Source organism: Atta cephalotes (assembly GCF_000143395.1).
Source record: "Atta cephalotes unplaced genomic scaffold scaffold00004, whole genome shotgun sequence".
Lineage (NCBI taxonomy): Eukaryota > Metazoa > Arthropoda > Insecta > Hymenoptera > Formicidae > Atta > Atta cephalotes.
The window spans coordinates 7,554,354-7,571,744 of record NW_012130068.1 but is presented as its reverse complement, the minus strand read 5'-3'; the positions used below and the strand labels follow the sequence as shown (position 1 = coordinate 7,571,744).

General features: G+C 31.6%; 1 protein-coding gene across 1 annotated transcript; it reads right to left on the bottom strand.

Moving 5' to 3' along the window:
* Positions 1-1,866: 1,866 nt before the first annotated feature.
* On the bottom strand, positions 1,867-13,929 carry LOC105626033 (ATP-binding cassette sub-family G member 4). Its single transcript, XM_012207346.1, has 11 exons — positions 13,769-13,929; positions 5,555-5,778; positions 4,547-4,664; positions 4,280-4,469; positions 3,979-4,186; positions 3,722-3,898; positions 3,193-3,557; positions 2,785-2,953; positions 2,601-2,701; positions 2,365-2,520; positions 1,867-2,211 (listed from the first exon to the last, which is right to left on the bottom strand). The coding sequence occupies exons 1-11, from the start codon at positions 13,927-13,929 to the stop codon at positions 1,867-1,869; spliced, it is 2,214 nt and encodes a 737-aa protein (XP_012062736.1).
* Positions 13,930-17,391: the final 3,462 nt, after the last annotated feature.

Genomic DNA, 17,391 nt, shown 5'->3' with positions numbered 1-17,391 from the left:
GAATGTAATTTTGCTACATATATAATTAGCTAAACAATATTACCATTACCGACAAATACAATATATACTTGTAATAGAAAATATTGCGAGATTATCGGATAAGATACACAAAATAATAATTTTCACGATAAACTGTATTGCCTTGTCGTTCTGCCCTTGCCGACATTCATTCATTGATACAAAAAAGTGGAAAATATATTCATTGTTATGTACACCTAGCATTGTGCGTAACATAAAAAATATCGTAACTAATATCCTTTTTTACTTTTAAAAATAAAACACGCTCTTATTCCTGTAAAATCAACATCCATACTACATATATCGCCTCTTCCCATGTTAACATTTTCTTGATGATTACGGCCACACCGATTAATATTAATATATTTGGAGCGAGTCTCGATTGTATCAAAACCAATTGAAAATATTTACAATATAATTTTAATCATCGCCATCTCCGCCAATTATTGAATAAATCCGAAGGGATGTATACTCGCGCGTAGGCCGCAAATTGTATTATTAAAAGAAACAACGTACTTTCTCTCTCTCTCTCTCTCTCTCTCATTAACGCACAATTTATCTCATCTTTCGCTTTATACAACTATACAATTCTTCCACTGCTCGGATTTTTTATAGACTATGTGTAACAACACTTAGTACTCGCACTTAGAAGCAACGCTCAGGCAGCTAGTGATTGGTCAAGTGTGAGCTTTTTACAATAAACGCTTCTCTTCCCCATCATTTCCCGCTTTATGATAATAATTATTAGCTATTAGGTAAATCGTTAATGAAATTACGATATGAAGAAAGAGCGATTACGTGATTATATGAAACGACGCGATTTCTATAATCGTCTTGATAAAATGTCGTGAACGATCATTGCTCTCGGTGTTCGCAAATTGCTGCTGTTTGAGATATTATGATCATAAAATATAAATAATGCGATTCATTTACCATCGAAATATCCGTCGTAGCCACAATTGAACGTGGTGAATTATGTGTAATGTAAGATGAGAATGAAAAACTTGTTTTAACGATCCGTATATCCTACCCTGCCTACCTATAGAAATCACTATTTTGTTCGCGTTCGCGTTCGTTGGAGGGACACGAAGTCTCAAATGGGCCTAAGGCTCCTGGCGAGTTCGTAGTAATTGGCTATAAACGTTCGCGGTTTTAATTCGATACCGGATAGCCCGACGTATTGCCGTCGCGAATCGGCTTACTGTTGTCAATGCGCAATTGAAAGTAGCCTAACTTCTGCCTGGACTACTTACTTAAATGCCTATCTAAGATTACGATTCGTTTTTAATCAGATTCGAGTTTTCGCGGTAACTGGTAGCTATTTTACTCGAACTAACAAAGTACGATAGTGTATCATCTTATGCCAACGGCAGAGATCATTTGGTTTGGTACCAAAAACACCACTACGATCAATAATTAAGCACCCCTTGAAGCGTTAACGCTACATCATTGGAATTCATAAAAAAATATTATACTTTAGAGAAAGAGATGGAAAATAAAATAAAGATCTTGCGATCTCTAACAAATCACGTATCAAAGTTCGCATGTCATACGAATGTTCGAATTAAAGTGACGATTTACCGGATTATTTTAATGTCCCTATTAAGTTTTTGTTCTTTCTCGTAATTTTCCTTTTACACAACGATATTTGTCGCTGGTATTTATTAAGTATACAGTTCTATCTTTCCCAATTTTAAGATCGAAATAATCTCGATTCTCTTCCTCATTGTTGGTTCCTCTCGTATTTACGAAAGTATGATCTTTGATGATATCCAGATCGTAGTTTATGGCGGTCGTAGAATCGTGATGTGATCGATTATTGTCTGTCCTGGACTCCTGTCGGAGTATTTAACGAAGGGATCGCAGCTTGAGTTTTAGCACGAAGTAAACGGCCACTCTGAGAACGAGCAGAAAGCCGAGCAGGGCGACAACGTCCACCCAGTAGACCGCGTTCTCCATGGCCATCTGTTCGAGAAACTTCGTCGGACTCTTGAAGTGGCAGTAATACTCGGAACACTTGAGCTTCGCCCGATTGTAACCGTACACGGAGATCATGGCGCCTTCGAAGCCGTACCTCACGTAGCTCACGTACGAGAGGAACTTTAGATACTTTGGTACGGCGTTGAAGTTAACAAAGAAGCCGGAGAACAGAATGATCGGAACCGACGTCACGGGTCCGATGAACACTCCACTCTGTTAATGATATTGTTAGGATTAAATAACAAAGAAGATCGAAAAAAAACTGAAAAAATCAATCATGTGCATTTTTTAAAAGATAATAGTATAAGGAAATTGTTCTTAGGGACAGTGGTATACTTTGTGGTGTGTTTTGATTATTGACATTACCTCTACACTCATTGCTGCTCCTATCAGCAGACCGATGGATTGCGAGACCAGCGATGTCAGTATGCATATATTTAAGTACATAAGAAAACGCTCCGTCTCTAATGGTTGCGACGTAATGAAGTATACGATCATTACGTAGGCTATAGAGTACATCATCTGTAATAATTTACCATCGCGTGAGTCGCCCCGATGTGTCTGGCTCTAATTGGACAACGTAGACCGTAAATTGTACTTACTTGGAACGGCAAGTCCGCCAACGTTCTCGCGAGGTAAAAAGCTTTCACTGAGTACCAGTAGTTCAGATGCTCTCTCACAAACACGGACATTTCCATCGGAACTAAAAGTGACATAGTGATAATAAAATGAGTAATAAATCGCTTTGCGAACATATTTTCTTATATAATATTATAAATCATTTACATGTTAATATCGTAGGCATCATGGCGGTGAACATAAGAAACATCACCGTAAAGAAGACACATCCGGCATTACTCATGACCTCTGAGGCCTCGTTGCCGATGTCATAATAAATTGCGCCGATCAGGAAGCCGACGATTATATGCGAGATCAGTCTTACCTTTGTTAGTGTCTATGAAAGAGATACAGCAAAAATCAGATATCTTAAGGATTAGATGTTACTAATCAAAAATTTCCATTAAATAACATGTATTTTCTTTTACGATATAAAATTGAATCAAGTTTAACAATATAATATAGTTGTTTGCGCAATTTTTAAAATCGATTATTTTTTATTTGTTAATGAAATGTCATTTTCCTTAGAAAAATAGGTAGAGAAGGATATTTTCTACGTGAGTACGATGTATTTACCAAGTCTCGTATCTGAGACATAAATGTCCTCTTGAGCAGTATCCAGAATTGCATCCAACCATTCGTCGGGAAGCCGACCTTTTGCTCTATGCTTTCTGCGCTGTCCAACAACGACGTTGTACAAGAAACTGGCATATTGATCACTGTTGTGCCAGTTGACGATTTCGCGACTCCGTTGGGTATCAGAGCGACGCCTTCCGGTTTCGTCTGCTCCTGCGGCGATTCCTTGGCGATGTCATTCGATACCGTCTGCGCCGCGGCGATGGCTGCCTGATGATGCTGATAGTTGTTGCATTTACCGTTGTTCACAGCCATTACGAGTTTGTGAACACACTCGCCGTGCTCCCCGCAAGCGACTTCCATCACTGAACCAATAAGATTTCGTTAACACATCACATGTTCCAAAGATGTTCCAAATCTCATTCAAATTGAAATTAATCTTATCCTAAATCAGTTTATCAAACGAAAGAAATCATGGTTTAAACAATTGAAATTTGGATTGATTAGAAAACTTTATCAGTATACTTGCCATAATCTGCTGGATTATGATAACTCGGGCAGTCAAGACCCATCGATGACAAAAAGGGCACTAAACCACCAACATTACCCTGATATATACACTGACCTTCGGCAAGTAGATACAAATGATCAAACATCTCGAACAGTCGCGCACTCGGTTGGTGGATCGTGCATATGATTGTCCTTCCTGTAAAAGCATGAATCGGTAATGATTCCCTTTCTGCTTATAAACGCGTGAAAGCGTGGAAAATCCCGTGGGAATTTTACCTCCTCTGCTTAGGGATTTGAGCAAACTTAGACACTGGAAACAAGCAGAGCTATCTAAACCAGAAGTAGGCTCGTCGAAGAACATAACCGGGGGATTGTTAACAAGTTCTAGCGCTATCGACAGCCTCTTCCTCTGACCGCCGCTGAGACTTTGAGTCTGCGTATTGCTAGCTTCGCGTAGACCAAGAGTTTCGATAATCTCCTCGATCTGCCAATTCGATTACAATGGATTTCAAGCACAGGACATTCTGAATAAGATTCACACTTTCATTATGTAAAAAGAAAAAAATGTTTATCGTACCACTACTTTCTTGGCAGTCGCGCTGATGTCCTTCCCCAACTTTAGATTTGCTGAAACGGTCATCGCCTCATAAACGGTCAGGTGCGGTAGAAGTCGATCGTCCTGCATAATGTAACAGGACATCTTTCGAAATGTTCTGAGATTTCTGTCCTTTCCATTTATCAGCACCGAGCCACTCAAATGCGATGTTCTAGAAGATATTGGGAAACAATTACAATTATCGTTCAATCCTAATGGGCTGTTAATTTTCTGTCGACATAATCTTACTTATAGCCTGCTAAAACATTCATAAGCGTGCTCTTTCCAGCGCCGGACGGTCCCATAATAGCCGTCAGCTCTCCAGATCTGAATTTTCCGTTCACGCATTTTAGAATGGTTTTATATCCTGTAATAGAAAGCGGAGAGAGAAATAGAGGACACACAAGAAATGTATTCCTTTATATTCTAATATATTTTATATCCGCAGTGCGGATTATACCCCGCTGAAGATTCGTGAATCTTCTTAAAATAAAGACTTTAAAAAAATTGAAACTTTCCAAATGTACCACTGTATACATAAGATGTATTAAATATATATAATATTATGCGATTTTGAATAATATGTTGAAATGATTAATGTAGCCAGCAAATGCAAAAATAGATAAACAGTACTTTATAATGAAAGTATAAACGTTCCATTTCTGGCGTAGTTGATTGCCAAAATTCTTTATGATTTTGCCAATGCTGTACCAGTAAATGATTATATAGAGATGTATTCGAATCGAATATCCTTTGAATAGACAAACTCTGGCTGACCTCTTTATCGTTAGTGCAGCTGCACTTTGGACGATGCAATTGCGCCGAAACAGCTACCTGCTCGTGCATTTCTATCGATTTTTTTCGATCAGGTCGTTCACACACGTTGAACGTGAAACGAAAAGCCTACTTGATGGTACATATTCTCATATATTCGATTCGCCACTTCAATCCGATTGCTCTAACGCCTTCAATTATCTATGTCTTCGTTCCAGCAAGCTGTTATTGAATCGATAACGCGCGGCGTCGAAAATACATCGTGCGGATATGTTATTCCGAGGCATAAGCAGTTGATTTGATTAAAGTCGGAGGACTCACTCATTCCACCTCCTTTTTCCTCCAATTTCCTTTTTATTTCATTCTTGTAATAACGATCGCGAGTCATAATAATGACTCTACCGCGCTCTGCTAGAACGCGAATTGGACTTTCTCCCGGAATAGACCGTGTAATTGCAATTGGAGTTCTTCTTTGAGTCTCACCTCTCTTTCTGCCTTCGGACACGCTGTAGGCCAGGTTCTTGAACTCCACGTCGACCGGTGGCCTTTTCGGGAGATGCGTCAGTGATACCGCCGGCCTTTTACTCTGACCAGGACTGGCGCCGCTGTGGTTCGGCACCTTCCTGGCCAGAACACCACCGGTGCATACCGCAGCTCCGTTCGACGTGGCGCCATTGCAACTGCAGTGAAGATTGTTCTGCGAGCCGCTATAACAACAAAATATTTCCGGTTGTTAGCTTCGCCAGCTGTGCCAGTAACTGAATGTCTACATTCGTCCGATAACGCACGTATCTCTCTGTATAGTATAGTTTTATAGTATGATATAAATTTGGATCGATGACAATGAATCTTATTAAGTAAGAGAATTTCTATATTTTGTCAAAGTGGATCTTAGTGCTTAAATATTTCTGCATAATTGTATATATGTGTTTCTGATTCGGCAACTGCGCGTCGAAATTATTTATACAGATTTAAGATTAATATCTGATTATTAATATCTGATTATTAATATTCTTATAAAGGTGCTTATTAGCACAAAAAAATTATTAAATTGCTTGTCTTTAATAAATGATATTACTCTTGGTTCTGCTTATGATTACGTTTCGCAAGATCGAAAAAGATTTCAACATGCAGTTTGCAGAATCAGATATTTAAATAAAAAAATTCTTGTATTCGTCAAAATTTTAGTGCTTAAATATTTCTGTATGAATTTATATAGATTATTAATATTTAATTAATATTTAAGCACTAAAATTTTGACGAATACAAGAATATCTAGACGAATACAAGATATATCTATATAAATTCATACAGAAATATTTAAGCACTAAAATTTTGACAAATACAAGAATTTTTTATTTAAATAGTTCTATAAATACAAAAATCCGCAGAAATCCTAAGAATTTTTATGTAACAATCTTTGCATGATATTTCCATTATATAATATGTCTGCTTCTCGTTTTCTGCTTGAGAATACACACTTGAGAAAAAAAGTTGCTATTTCAAAAAAATATTAATTGATTCAATTAAATGTGGTCATGGACTTGTTAAGCAAATATTTGTTAATTCAAACAAATAATAACATGTTGACATAATTCACATTTACATTATTAATTCATATTTACCTTAAACATATAAATACTTGAACTAAATCATCACTATAAACTAAAATATTTAAATATATTTAGTCAAGTTAACAAATTTTTTTCTCACATTTTTTCAGTGCACATTAATTAAATAATCACATGTAATTGTTGAATACAGCAGATACGCGTCGATTTATTTGAAATCAAAGAGATTTTTAGGTATATATTTCGTAAAAGAGAAAGAGAGAGAGAGAGAAATATCGTAAATAGTGAAAAATGGATTTGCCATCACAGATGCCAAAAAAAGCGACGATTGGATGTTAAAAGCGTATCCTCTACATTTTTATACAATTTGCGTTCACTTTGCGTATGCGATGCCAATGCCATTAATCCATGACATTGAATAACGAGACTGATTGTCTTCGAAAATGCTAGCGCGCTAGCTGTTGAACGTGAGGTAGATGCAAAATTATAAAGGACACTGAATATTTAATTCATGGTCACTTCCAGATTTAAAGAACAATGGTGTACGAACGTGTACATACGTTGTGTGTGTATACAGGGTGTAACTGAAATAATCCATATATAATAATCCACTAATCATATAGTGTTATTCCTAATAAAAAACTGAGACGAAAACTCCTCTATCATTTTGAAATTTTCGCCATATTTTTTTTAGTTATCCAATGAGCAAAATCGCGACGTATAAGATAGCTTTAAGATATTTTTAAGAATGTTTTAAGAGGTCTTAAAAATATTTCAAAGAAAGATATCTTAAAATTATCTTAAACATCGATTTTATTCGTTTATTCAACAATTTTTAGAAATTAATATCTCGTTAACTATTGCAAAAATTGCAAAATGATAGAGAACTTTTCGACTTGGTTTTTTATTAGGAATAGCACTGTATGATTAGTGGGCGTTATTTCAGTTACCCTGTATATATCTCTCACCTTCTATCTTATTAAATTTCTCTCTAATTTACTGTAACGTGCAAACATATTAAAAGACAATTTATTGCCATGATACGCATAAAATATCGAATTTAATTATTAACAGTATTATAATAGCGCATAATAGATGTTCGTAGAAAAAATTGAATGCCTCTCGTCATTCTCGTCGGAGTTATTCCTTTTATACTATTTGCAGCGTGTACCATCACAGTGTATCATTACATCTTGTAGCTAATAACGAATTTGCGTGCGCTCTGCGTTGTAGACTTTCTGCAATTCCTGTCGCGGTTACGGCTGCGTGAAAGTTTTCTAACGTCTATTTTCTAACGTCAAAGGAAGACAAAAATGTACTCGAGATTTTTACTGCTTTGTCCGATTATATTCGATCAAATGTAACATGCCGCTGTACCGAGAGGATGTAAATATTTCTATGACTGCATCTAATCATCATTTACACGATTCACTATCGTGATTTCATTTTTTATGAGAATCTTGAATCGTGCTCATTCGGAATAATTTTTTCTCGACTTCTTACTACTTGCCAAGTCTATGCAGCCAGTTTTACTGGTTTACTGGTATATTCTACCTGTCGTTCAGCAACTCTGGTAGCAAGTTGTCGTTATTTTAATGATAATTAGTTTTAAATTATTGATTGATTATTAATTGTTATGTGACCTTTAAAATGTAATAACGATGTCATCTTCTTGATCAATTAATGACGTCATTTATTTATGATGTCTTTACGATGTCATACTTAATGATGTCGAATAAATGGCTAATTGACATACTAGTAACATTATTATTGATCAATTAATAACATCATACATTTATTCCATTAATAACACGAAAATAACGAAGTATTTTTGATGTCAATTTATGACGTTGTTTATGACGTTGTGTGTGAGTGATAAGAATTCACGTCATTTTTACGATGTTTAGACGTCAAGAAGCTTATTATGATTCTTAAAACGAGGTGAAAATTACAAAAATAATTTACTAGAATATTTCTAACTTCAACATCTAACAAATTTGTTCATTTTTGTAATTTTCACTTCGCTTAGGGACCGTATAGATTTGTCAGAATAACTAATTAAGAATAATTAATTAATGACGCCAAATGGACGACACCATGTTATCGTCAATAACACGAAAAAAAATAACGTATTTTTAACATGGATTTATGACGTTATGTACTTGTGACAAATCCACATCATTTTTACGATGTTTGGACATTTTAAATGTCACATTCGTCATAAGAATGACTAATTAAAATGACGTTAAATAAATGACATCTATCTGAATAGTGCTCATTAAGGAAAAAACTTACATTGAAAAAAAAACTGAAATAAAAGTGATAAGCTGGCAAGATATGGTAAATAAATCTTGAGAAAACTGTGAGAGAACGTTGATATTAATTCGCAAAAGAGACTCAACCGAGCATTAGTGAAAATAAACTTATTCATTGGTTGGATAATCGGAACATATCTTGTAAAGATTCGGCGATCAAGTGAAACCAATAGAACTCTACGCATTTTGCCATTGATGGATATTGTTCACTTTCAATAGATTTCAGAACTTTATGTAGAATCATGAATAAGCGCAAAAACTCACCGACTTCGACATTGAACTTAAATATCAACATGCATGAAAAGAATATAACACTTTTATCATGTAAATTATAGTACAATACTTCTGAATAAAAAAACTACTTAATTTATTTTTAAATTATCTATCATAGTTTCACATAACATGTAAGATTTATAATAATATGGTTAATTTATTTCAATTTATTATTAAAAAAATTACAAAAGTACATCGATTTTGCACATTTAGTATTTAAGTGTAGCAAAAATCTTCTAAATGTGTTTTTATATTTCTGATCGAATTGCAAATGAATAGTCTATTGAATATACTAACGCGGTAAAAATGCGAATGTGTAATTTTCAGTATTTTTATATAATATCGATTAATAGTAGAATTATTGGAGAATTCATTCGATTACACCTCTCTGTGTTTGTAGTCCAGTCTTACAAAACCTTGTCCTCTACAAACTTTCCTATAAGTTCTGCTCGTTGTCTATCGATTTTTCATATGTATGACATTAAAATGTAATGGCACTATAAAAATTTCAAGTATCAAGCAGCGACTTTCTATTTTACAGTGCTTTATACACGTGAAATGTCCATTCTACAATATGACTATCTGAATTGAGTTCAACTACTTAAAAAAAGAAATGCTTCACATTCCGTAAATCATATTTCTTATACAAAATAAATAGAATAAAGAAAATTACAAAAGGATTTTATTCTTTCGTAAAGATTCATTTTCTTCTTGAAATACTGATCCGAACTAGTTTGTTATCTTTCTCAAAACTACAATGAAAGTGTACACGTAGTTGGGATGCATCTTTTATTCGCTTGACTGACTCGCAAGAGTCATCGAGAGAGTCGCACAAAGGAAAGGCGTCTTTGTCCGATGCGTTACTGGGTGTACTCAGCGATGAGTCAGAGAATTGCAGAAGCCGACTGTGTATCTCGATGTTTGCTTTCAAGAAATTGCAATTGAAATCACGAGTAAAACTCGAACTACACGCATGTTTGCACATACGGGTTTCCTCGATCTTAGAGAATGCCCAAGTCCGGGTTTATCGAAACCTCTCGCGAGGTCAAAAACCTTGACTGTGATGGTTATACGGGTTCTGAAACAATTAGCATCGATTGTCATGCAAATTGATATATGCTAATAGATATATATTATAGATATTGTTTATATTTGATAATATCCATATAAAATATCTCGGAACTATTGCTATCTTCTTTTACCTATGAATTTTTATTAATATTTATTTTGATTCAGAAGGATAGATTTATCATCTATACCCAAACTTTTTTCGAGATAATAATAGAGTTATCAGTAATCAGTTATGAATAATAATTTTTATTACTCATGCAAAAATTAATCATTTACATTACTTTCATCCCGACTGTCATTAGCAATAATAATAAATTAATTTGCATGACACGCAATTCAGGAATAAGTTGTCTATAGATATTATAAGTCACTTTATAATGAAACTCTGCATTTTAGCACATAAATTGAACGTTATTTTTAGCGACAGATTAAATTGAATCGAAATCCTAGTTTAAGGACAAGCCTTGAGAAAAGTACGATCGAAGCTAGAGCCTTGAGGTCCCTTTTAGACTTTAGTATTTAAGGGGAAAGTTCGCGTGTAGTCCGAGGGTTGTATTCTTCCCCTTCTCATTCACAATCTTCGTGACGCATCAAATTCTGGTTTATGACATCTGAATGAATCTATGACAGCTTGCTCTCAAGATTATGATACAAAGTTAATTTAAGATGATGAACTAAACTAACAAGACTATTAAATCATCTATGAGTTGTATATTCATTGAATCTTAGAGCAATTTAGCATTAAAAATAAAAATTAATTTATGAGCAAAAAAAAACAAATATTTTACACATTCAAGCTTATTAATAGTCTTGTTCTTTCACATATAATAGATAGATTTAATAAATTAATCGAGGTTTCCAAAAATAATATTGTAATTAACTGGATGTTATGTAATAATTTATTCTGATTATAAAATTGCTCGTATGATTAATTAAATATTATAAGTGTTTTAGTAATCACATGGATGATAGATATTTTTATCAAATATATATAAACATATTTTTTTAAAAAGATCATAACATCGTGTTAGTATAAATCAATATTCTACTGTCATGCTAAACGATAGATCACAAACGGTTTTACGGATCCGAGAACGAACAAAGAAGTTAGATTCCCTTTTCTTACAGCCAGAAATGAAGGTTGCTTGATAGAGTTCGAAGTAATCAAAGAGACCTTCTTTCTAAGTGCTATTATACTGCGTAGAAGAATAGTATAAAAATTCTTGTTGCAATACAGTTTTCCCTTAGTTTTACCGTTATGTCAATTATGTCGCTTCTTTGCTTCAAAAGTGACATCATTTAAAAAATTCGTAATTTTCGAATTATTACCATTAAAAATTATTTATATTTATTATTTATTTATGTAAACATTATCTTATCATTATCATTTAAAATTAGTTAATTTAATTTCTTAAAAAAATCATAAATTCAAAATCATGTCACAATTTAAAAAGAACGATTTTTTAAAAGTTATGGAAAAAAAGTGACAAATATGAATTTGATCATATTAAGAATTAATTCTTTTGTCAATATTATTTGATTATATTGGTAATTGATTGAAAATCAATAATTTTCTGTCAAATTAAAACATAATTTCTTTTCTGACAAACTTAATTTTTTATTGTCATCTTGTTGTTTTTTTTTGAAGAAGAAAAGATATATAATATATTAGTAACGATTTCAATTTATTTATTCTTCTTAATCTCTCTTAATAGCTTTAAAAAGATTATTTATAATCACAAGCAAGATAAATTATAAATTTTATCATAGTAACATAGTCATTACTATTCTACTTTCGCAATCATTATTTTTGCTTTCATCGATCACATTTTTTGTTACCAATACTTAAATGAGTCAAGTAATTTATGCGTAAGCATGACATAATATAGTATGTCAAATTTTATCATACATAACAAAAAATTTTTATATAATCAGGCGTAATACATTCCTTTCTTTATACTTTTTCTCTTATTCTGTATTTTCACATAAAAAATTTATTTTAAACTGTACTTTATTCACATCTATCTAATCAATCTACGTCATCCGATTAAAGTTCAATCCTTTACTTCAATGATGATAGTTTACTGACGGTAGAATAATATTAGGCTGTTCAGAAAGTTCTGCGGTATTTTGTTAGCTCAAAATTACATAGAGAATATATTTGTTGCGAAATTTTCGACTATCTGACATGAAAGTTCAAAGTTTTTCCTAAAAATCTGTTTTTAAAAAATATTCCTGTGATTTTTTGTTACCGAGTTACACGCGGTTGAATAAAAGAGCACTCTGATTTTGATTTTGATTGCTCATAAAAATGTCGTTAAAAATAGTCATACCGCAATTTAAAAATCAAATTCGGAGCTGAAACTTTACTTATCGAATGGTATAACTACTATTTTTTTTAATGTGTGTAAAATATATGTATATATATTGGAACTAAAAATATGACATTACCGTCATCATAATCATTGCGCAACGATTAAAAATAAAGCAATATTACACTTTTAGTTCAAATACATATTTTTTTTCTTTTAAATTGACAATTGCATCACTTATATAGATAGAACAATGTTTCAGCTTTAAGAATCTATTTTCTTATAATTGTGATACAATGATTTTTAATGGAGTTATAAGCAATCAAAGTCAGAATATTCCTTTTATTTAACTCTCGAATAATTCAAGAAGCAAAAATTGTAGGAATTTTTAAAAAACGATTTTGTAGAAAAAATTCTAAGTTTTTGCAATAAATAGAAAATTTTCGCAATTTTTGTGGCACGTGACAGACTCACAAAATAAAAAGAAAATTTTCTTTTTCAGTTCATAGTTTTCTGCATGTAAAAGTTATCAAATTCATATAAACTCAAAAATTATAGTAACTTTTTGAAAGTAGAGATTTCAAGCTTGAAAATTTTATTTTTAAATTTAAATTTTGTTCATTTTTAACAAAGATATTGTATATACAATTCTGATCTAACAAAATATCGCAGAACTTTCTGAACAATCTAACATGACTATGTATTTTATTCTTTTTGTTTAATGTATTTTATGTATTAGAATATACTATGCGCATCATACTTATTTATGACATATGCATTTCTCCATTATTTGAAGATATTATAAATTTGAAGATATTATAAATTATAATATATGTAATATATAGACTGTAATATATATAAAGATATTTTTAATACTAATATGATATTATATTAATACTTTTAATAGAACAATCTCGAAATTTTATCATTGAATTATATGAAAGTATCGTATTGTTTAAATCGATTTTTAAATAACTGAAACAATTTTTAAATAACTGATCACTCTACTGTTATTAATTTTTAGAATTCGATTACCATTAATTTTTATTGGTCAATCAATTTTGTTCTTTTTAATTTGAAATAGAATATCGTATAAAATTAATAATTATAATTGTGCTTACACGTATAATCGTTACAATAATAAATTATTCTTACCCGTGGACCGCATTGTTGAGATTTTCCAAATGTAAAGAGAGAGGAGGTGATCTGATCGTCACCTGATGACTCCCACCTGGAATAAACTGCACCTGCTCATCACCGCTGTACCTGGATGATCCACCACTGCTCAGGGTGAGATTCTTCAGGTCAGCCATCATCCAGTCGTGCTGTAAAAAATGCATGTTTGAACGTTTTTATCGTATTGAATAACAAACTCATTTCTACATTTAATTTTTATCTCTCGAAGAATTATATTCGAAAGTCCGTTTAAGAACAGGTCTAAATTACCAAAAATACAGCCCATTGAGAATACTTGAATAGCGTGTAATACTCGGAATTCCATTATGGAATTATATCTTGCGCACTTAAAGTAATGACTCAGAATCATCGGAGCATTTTGCGGTCCAAGAATCGTGTCGCGTTTCCATCAGAAATGACGTTTTCCGTTTGTCTTATTGTCATACGTCATATGGTTAGCTGAACATGCCGTGACGCACGATATCGTTATACTGTTCTGTGTATTTCAGTATTGTATTATCGAAATTTTTTTTTTAAGGCAGACGAAACGAAAGGCTTCAATTTAAAATTAGTCGATTGAGAATAGCCTTTAGGAAGCTCATCGATTCGACATTATTATAGACGCTGTACATATGTAGAATGTTGGAGATAATCAAATGGACATTTTTTCTTTTAAATCGACAATTTGTTCGCTTGATGTCAAATGAATTCTTACACGCGTGATTCTGTTAATTCTTTATTTTGTTTCTATAATATAGAAGGGAGCAAAGAATTTAAGATACAAAGTAATTTTTATATTATGAACTTAAATTTAAATTTACAATATATAGAAATTATTTTAAAAAAAAAGTATGATTATAACAAGAATTATAATCTACATCCTTCTGGCTTAAGCTATATTATCCATTTGTATTTACAAATTTTTCAGAAGCGAGTCGTATCGTGAATAAAGAACAATTTTGTGATATTTGTGTACAAAATAAATTAATTAAATTATGATTAAATGTATTAAATTTTAATAAATATTTATTTGAATAGTAACTAACATTTGCTTACAATAAATAAATATTTACACAATAAAAAATAATATAATTAAATGAAATTAATGGTTTTTATATACTAAATAAATATATTTTTAGATTTAGTAAATATTTAATTAGTACTATTCAAACAAACATTTATTAAAATTTACTACATTTTTTGTGTATTCAGCTGAGTCACTTTATTCACAATGATTTATAATATTTACAAAAGAGAGACTATTCTCGATCAAAAAAAGTGAAAGTACGTTAATTCATAAGAAATTTGCAGATTCAGAGCAAGTTCTCGATGGATTTTCTAGCCGTAGAAGACTTGCGATTCGAGCAGCACATATGATTACTAAATTTTTGTACATTGAACTGGACGAGGCACGATCACGTCTAAGAGAGAGCTTGTAATCCTACAAATTTCTCAAACAAAATTAACAATTATAATGATCCTATTAAAACTATAACATGCATAAGCATAGCGAGCAGAAGACCATCTGGATCAATAAATATGTTATGCAAATAAAAATATGTGACTTTATGCTAGATGTTCTTTGATCTAGACGATCTTATGTTATGCTGTGCCATATTCATGCATTTTGTGTATTATATCTCTTACTCTTAATACTGTTATTAAAGGGAGGATCCTAAAACCGTCTATATTATTTAAATTATATAATTTTTGTATAACAATTACTTTTTTCTATTAGATTCAACAATCCTTTTCCAGGATTAAAATATACGCATTAATATTATGAGATATCGAGTTCATTTTGGATAAATGTTAGAAGTCTATTGATAGAATTTAAAAAAAATAATAAGTCATTTTGAAAGGAATTTAATAAGCTTTAAGATAATATTTTGTAAAATTTAATTCAAATCCTTTTTTGAAAATTAAAGAAATGTAAAAAATGAACAAATCGCAAAGTCAAAAAATTGTGCTCCTAATATGAAATGCTCCAAGAAATCGATAATAAAACTCAAAGTACATCATATATTACAAAAAACTTTAATGTTTCTAAAATACAAACAGACATAGCCAGTATGCGCGCAAAATAATGCGATTTCTAGAACTTGTTTTCAGTTGGAACTAAGCATCACAGAAACAGCACTCGATGTTTATTCTGGTTATTCTTTTTATTATTGTACAATGACAATTTATACTTTAGCAACAATGTTTGCTAATGACATAAAAGCATAGGTTATTTCATATTAGAAATACTCTGAATATCTCATATTACGATTTCCACGCCTTATGATTTTTTTATAATCATCAAATCTAACTTCTGTAATGAAGCAATTCAACATATCCCGTATTTTTCTATTAGTACGATCTTACTCAATCATAAAGAATTTATTGTCAAATATTTACTTTTTATTAAATAATAAACAAGATTTAAAGGTTCATTTCAATGAAACTTGAAGGCATATAAATTTTAAAATCTCTTTTTACCACGATTACAGGCATGATCTAATGAATTTTCCATTAAATAGTCTTCAATCCAAGAGCAATAAATTCATGGTAGAAGCGTTTAATAGTTTAGCAGAAACCGCTATCTCTTATTAGACGCCCATAATAGGGGGCTTTCCTCTATGTGTCTGTGAGATGGAGTTTATGTCAAAAACATTAAAAAAATTAAAAAATTAAGATTTTTACTATTTCATATAATTAATCCAATATGACGCTTTAGAGCTGTCACATCGTGATAATTTATTTTATATAAAAACTGTGCAATCTGTATTTACGAAATATTAGTTCACAGACTAGTAGTTTGCATGAAGAAACAACGTGAAATTCTTGAAGAATTGGACTTAGATGTCTAATTAAAACGTTATATGAAATTTTATGTGTGCATAAGATATTGTAATTGTATGAAGTGATGTATCAGTGACGTAAATCGTCTATGTGTAATAGACTTTCTACAATAAGTCATTATATAAGCTTTAAGACTTAAGCCATAAAAAATTGAACAATTAATGAGTCAAATGTGAGAAGAATAATCGACTAGAATTGATCAGTTTCTTATGACTTAAGATTTAAAGATTAGGTATGGCTTATTGTAAAAAGTAGAAAGCCCATAAGAATTCTACTTACACTATGACTAATCGTGTTTAAGATCTCCTTAAAATTCGACAATGTTACGTTTTTTGTTCATCATTCAATTGTTTGTCTGTCATTGTGAGATATTATGCAAAAAAACTTGTTGATGTCACATCAAGAATTATCCAGAATTTGTTAGAAATTTAATTTCACTTAACTATCTAATAAACAAATTGACGTTTGTTGTCATTTTGACGTGATAATAATGACAAATAATATCAGCATCTTTAATATCATTTTGACGTCAAAATAATGACAAATAATGTCAGCTTGTTTGCTGGGTAGGTTTTAATTTTTTATTACATTAGAGCAATTCCAATTGTGGTGAAACAGGTCAAGGCGTGGTTATAAACACAAATTTAAAAAAACACAAATTTACAAAGTATGATTCAATGATTTTGATATACATTGCTATCTATATATATATATATATATATATATATATATATATATATACTACACATATATAGTTA

Bases quoted from the DNA above. Each gene is read 5' to 3' on its own strand.
- LOC105626033 (XM_012207346.1), bottom strand. From the start codon at position 13,929: ATGATGGCTGACCTGAAGAATCTCACCCTGAGCAGTGGTGGATCATCC. The intron at 4,470-4,546 runs GTAAGATTATGT...AATATCTTCTAG, and splicing joins AATGTTTTAGCAGGCTATAA to AACATCGCATTTGAGTGGCT. The intron at 3,899-3,978 runs GTAAAATTCCCA...ATGCTTTTACAG, and splicing joins CAAATCCCTAAGCAGAGGAG to GAAGGACAATCATATGCACG.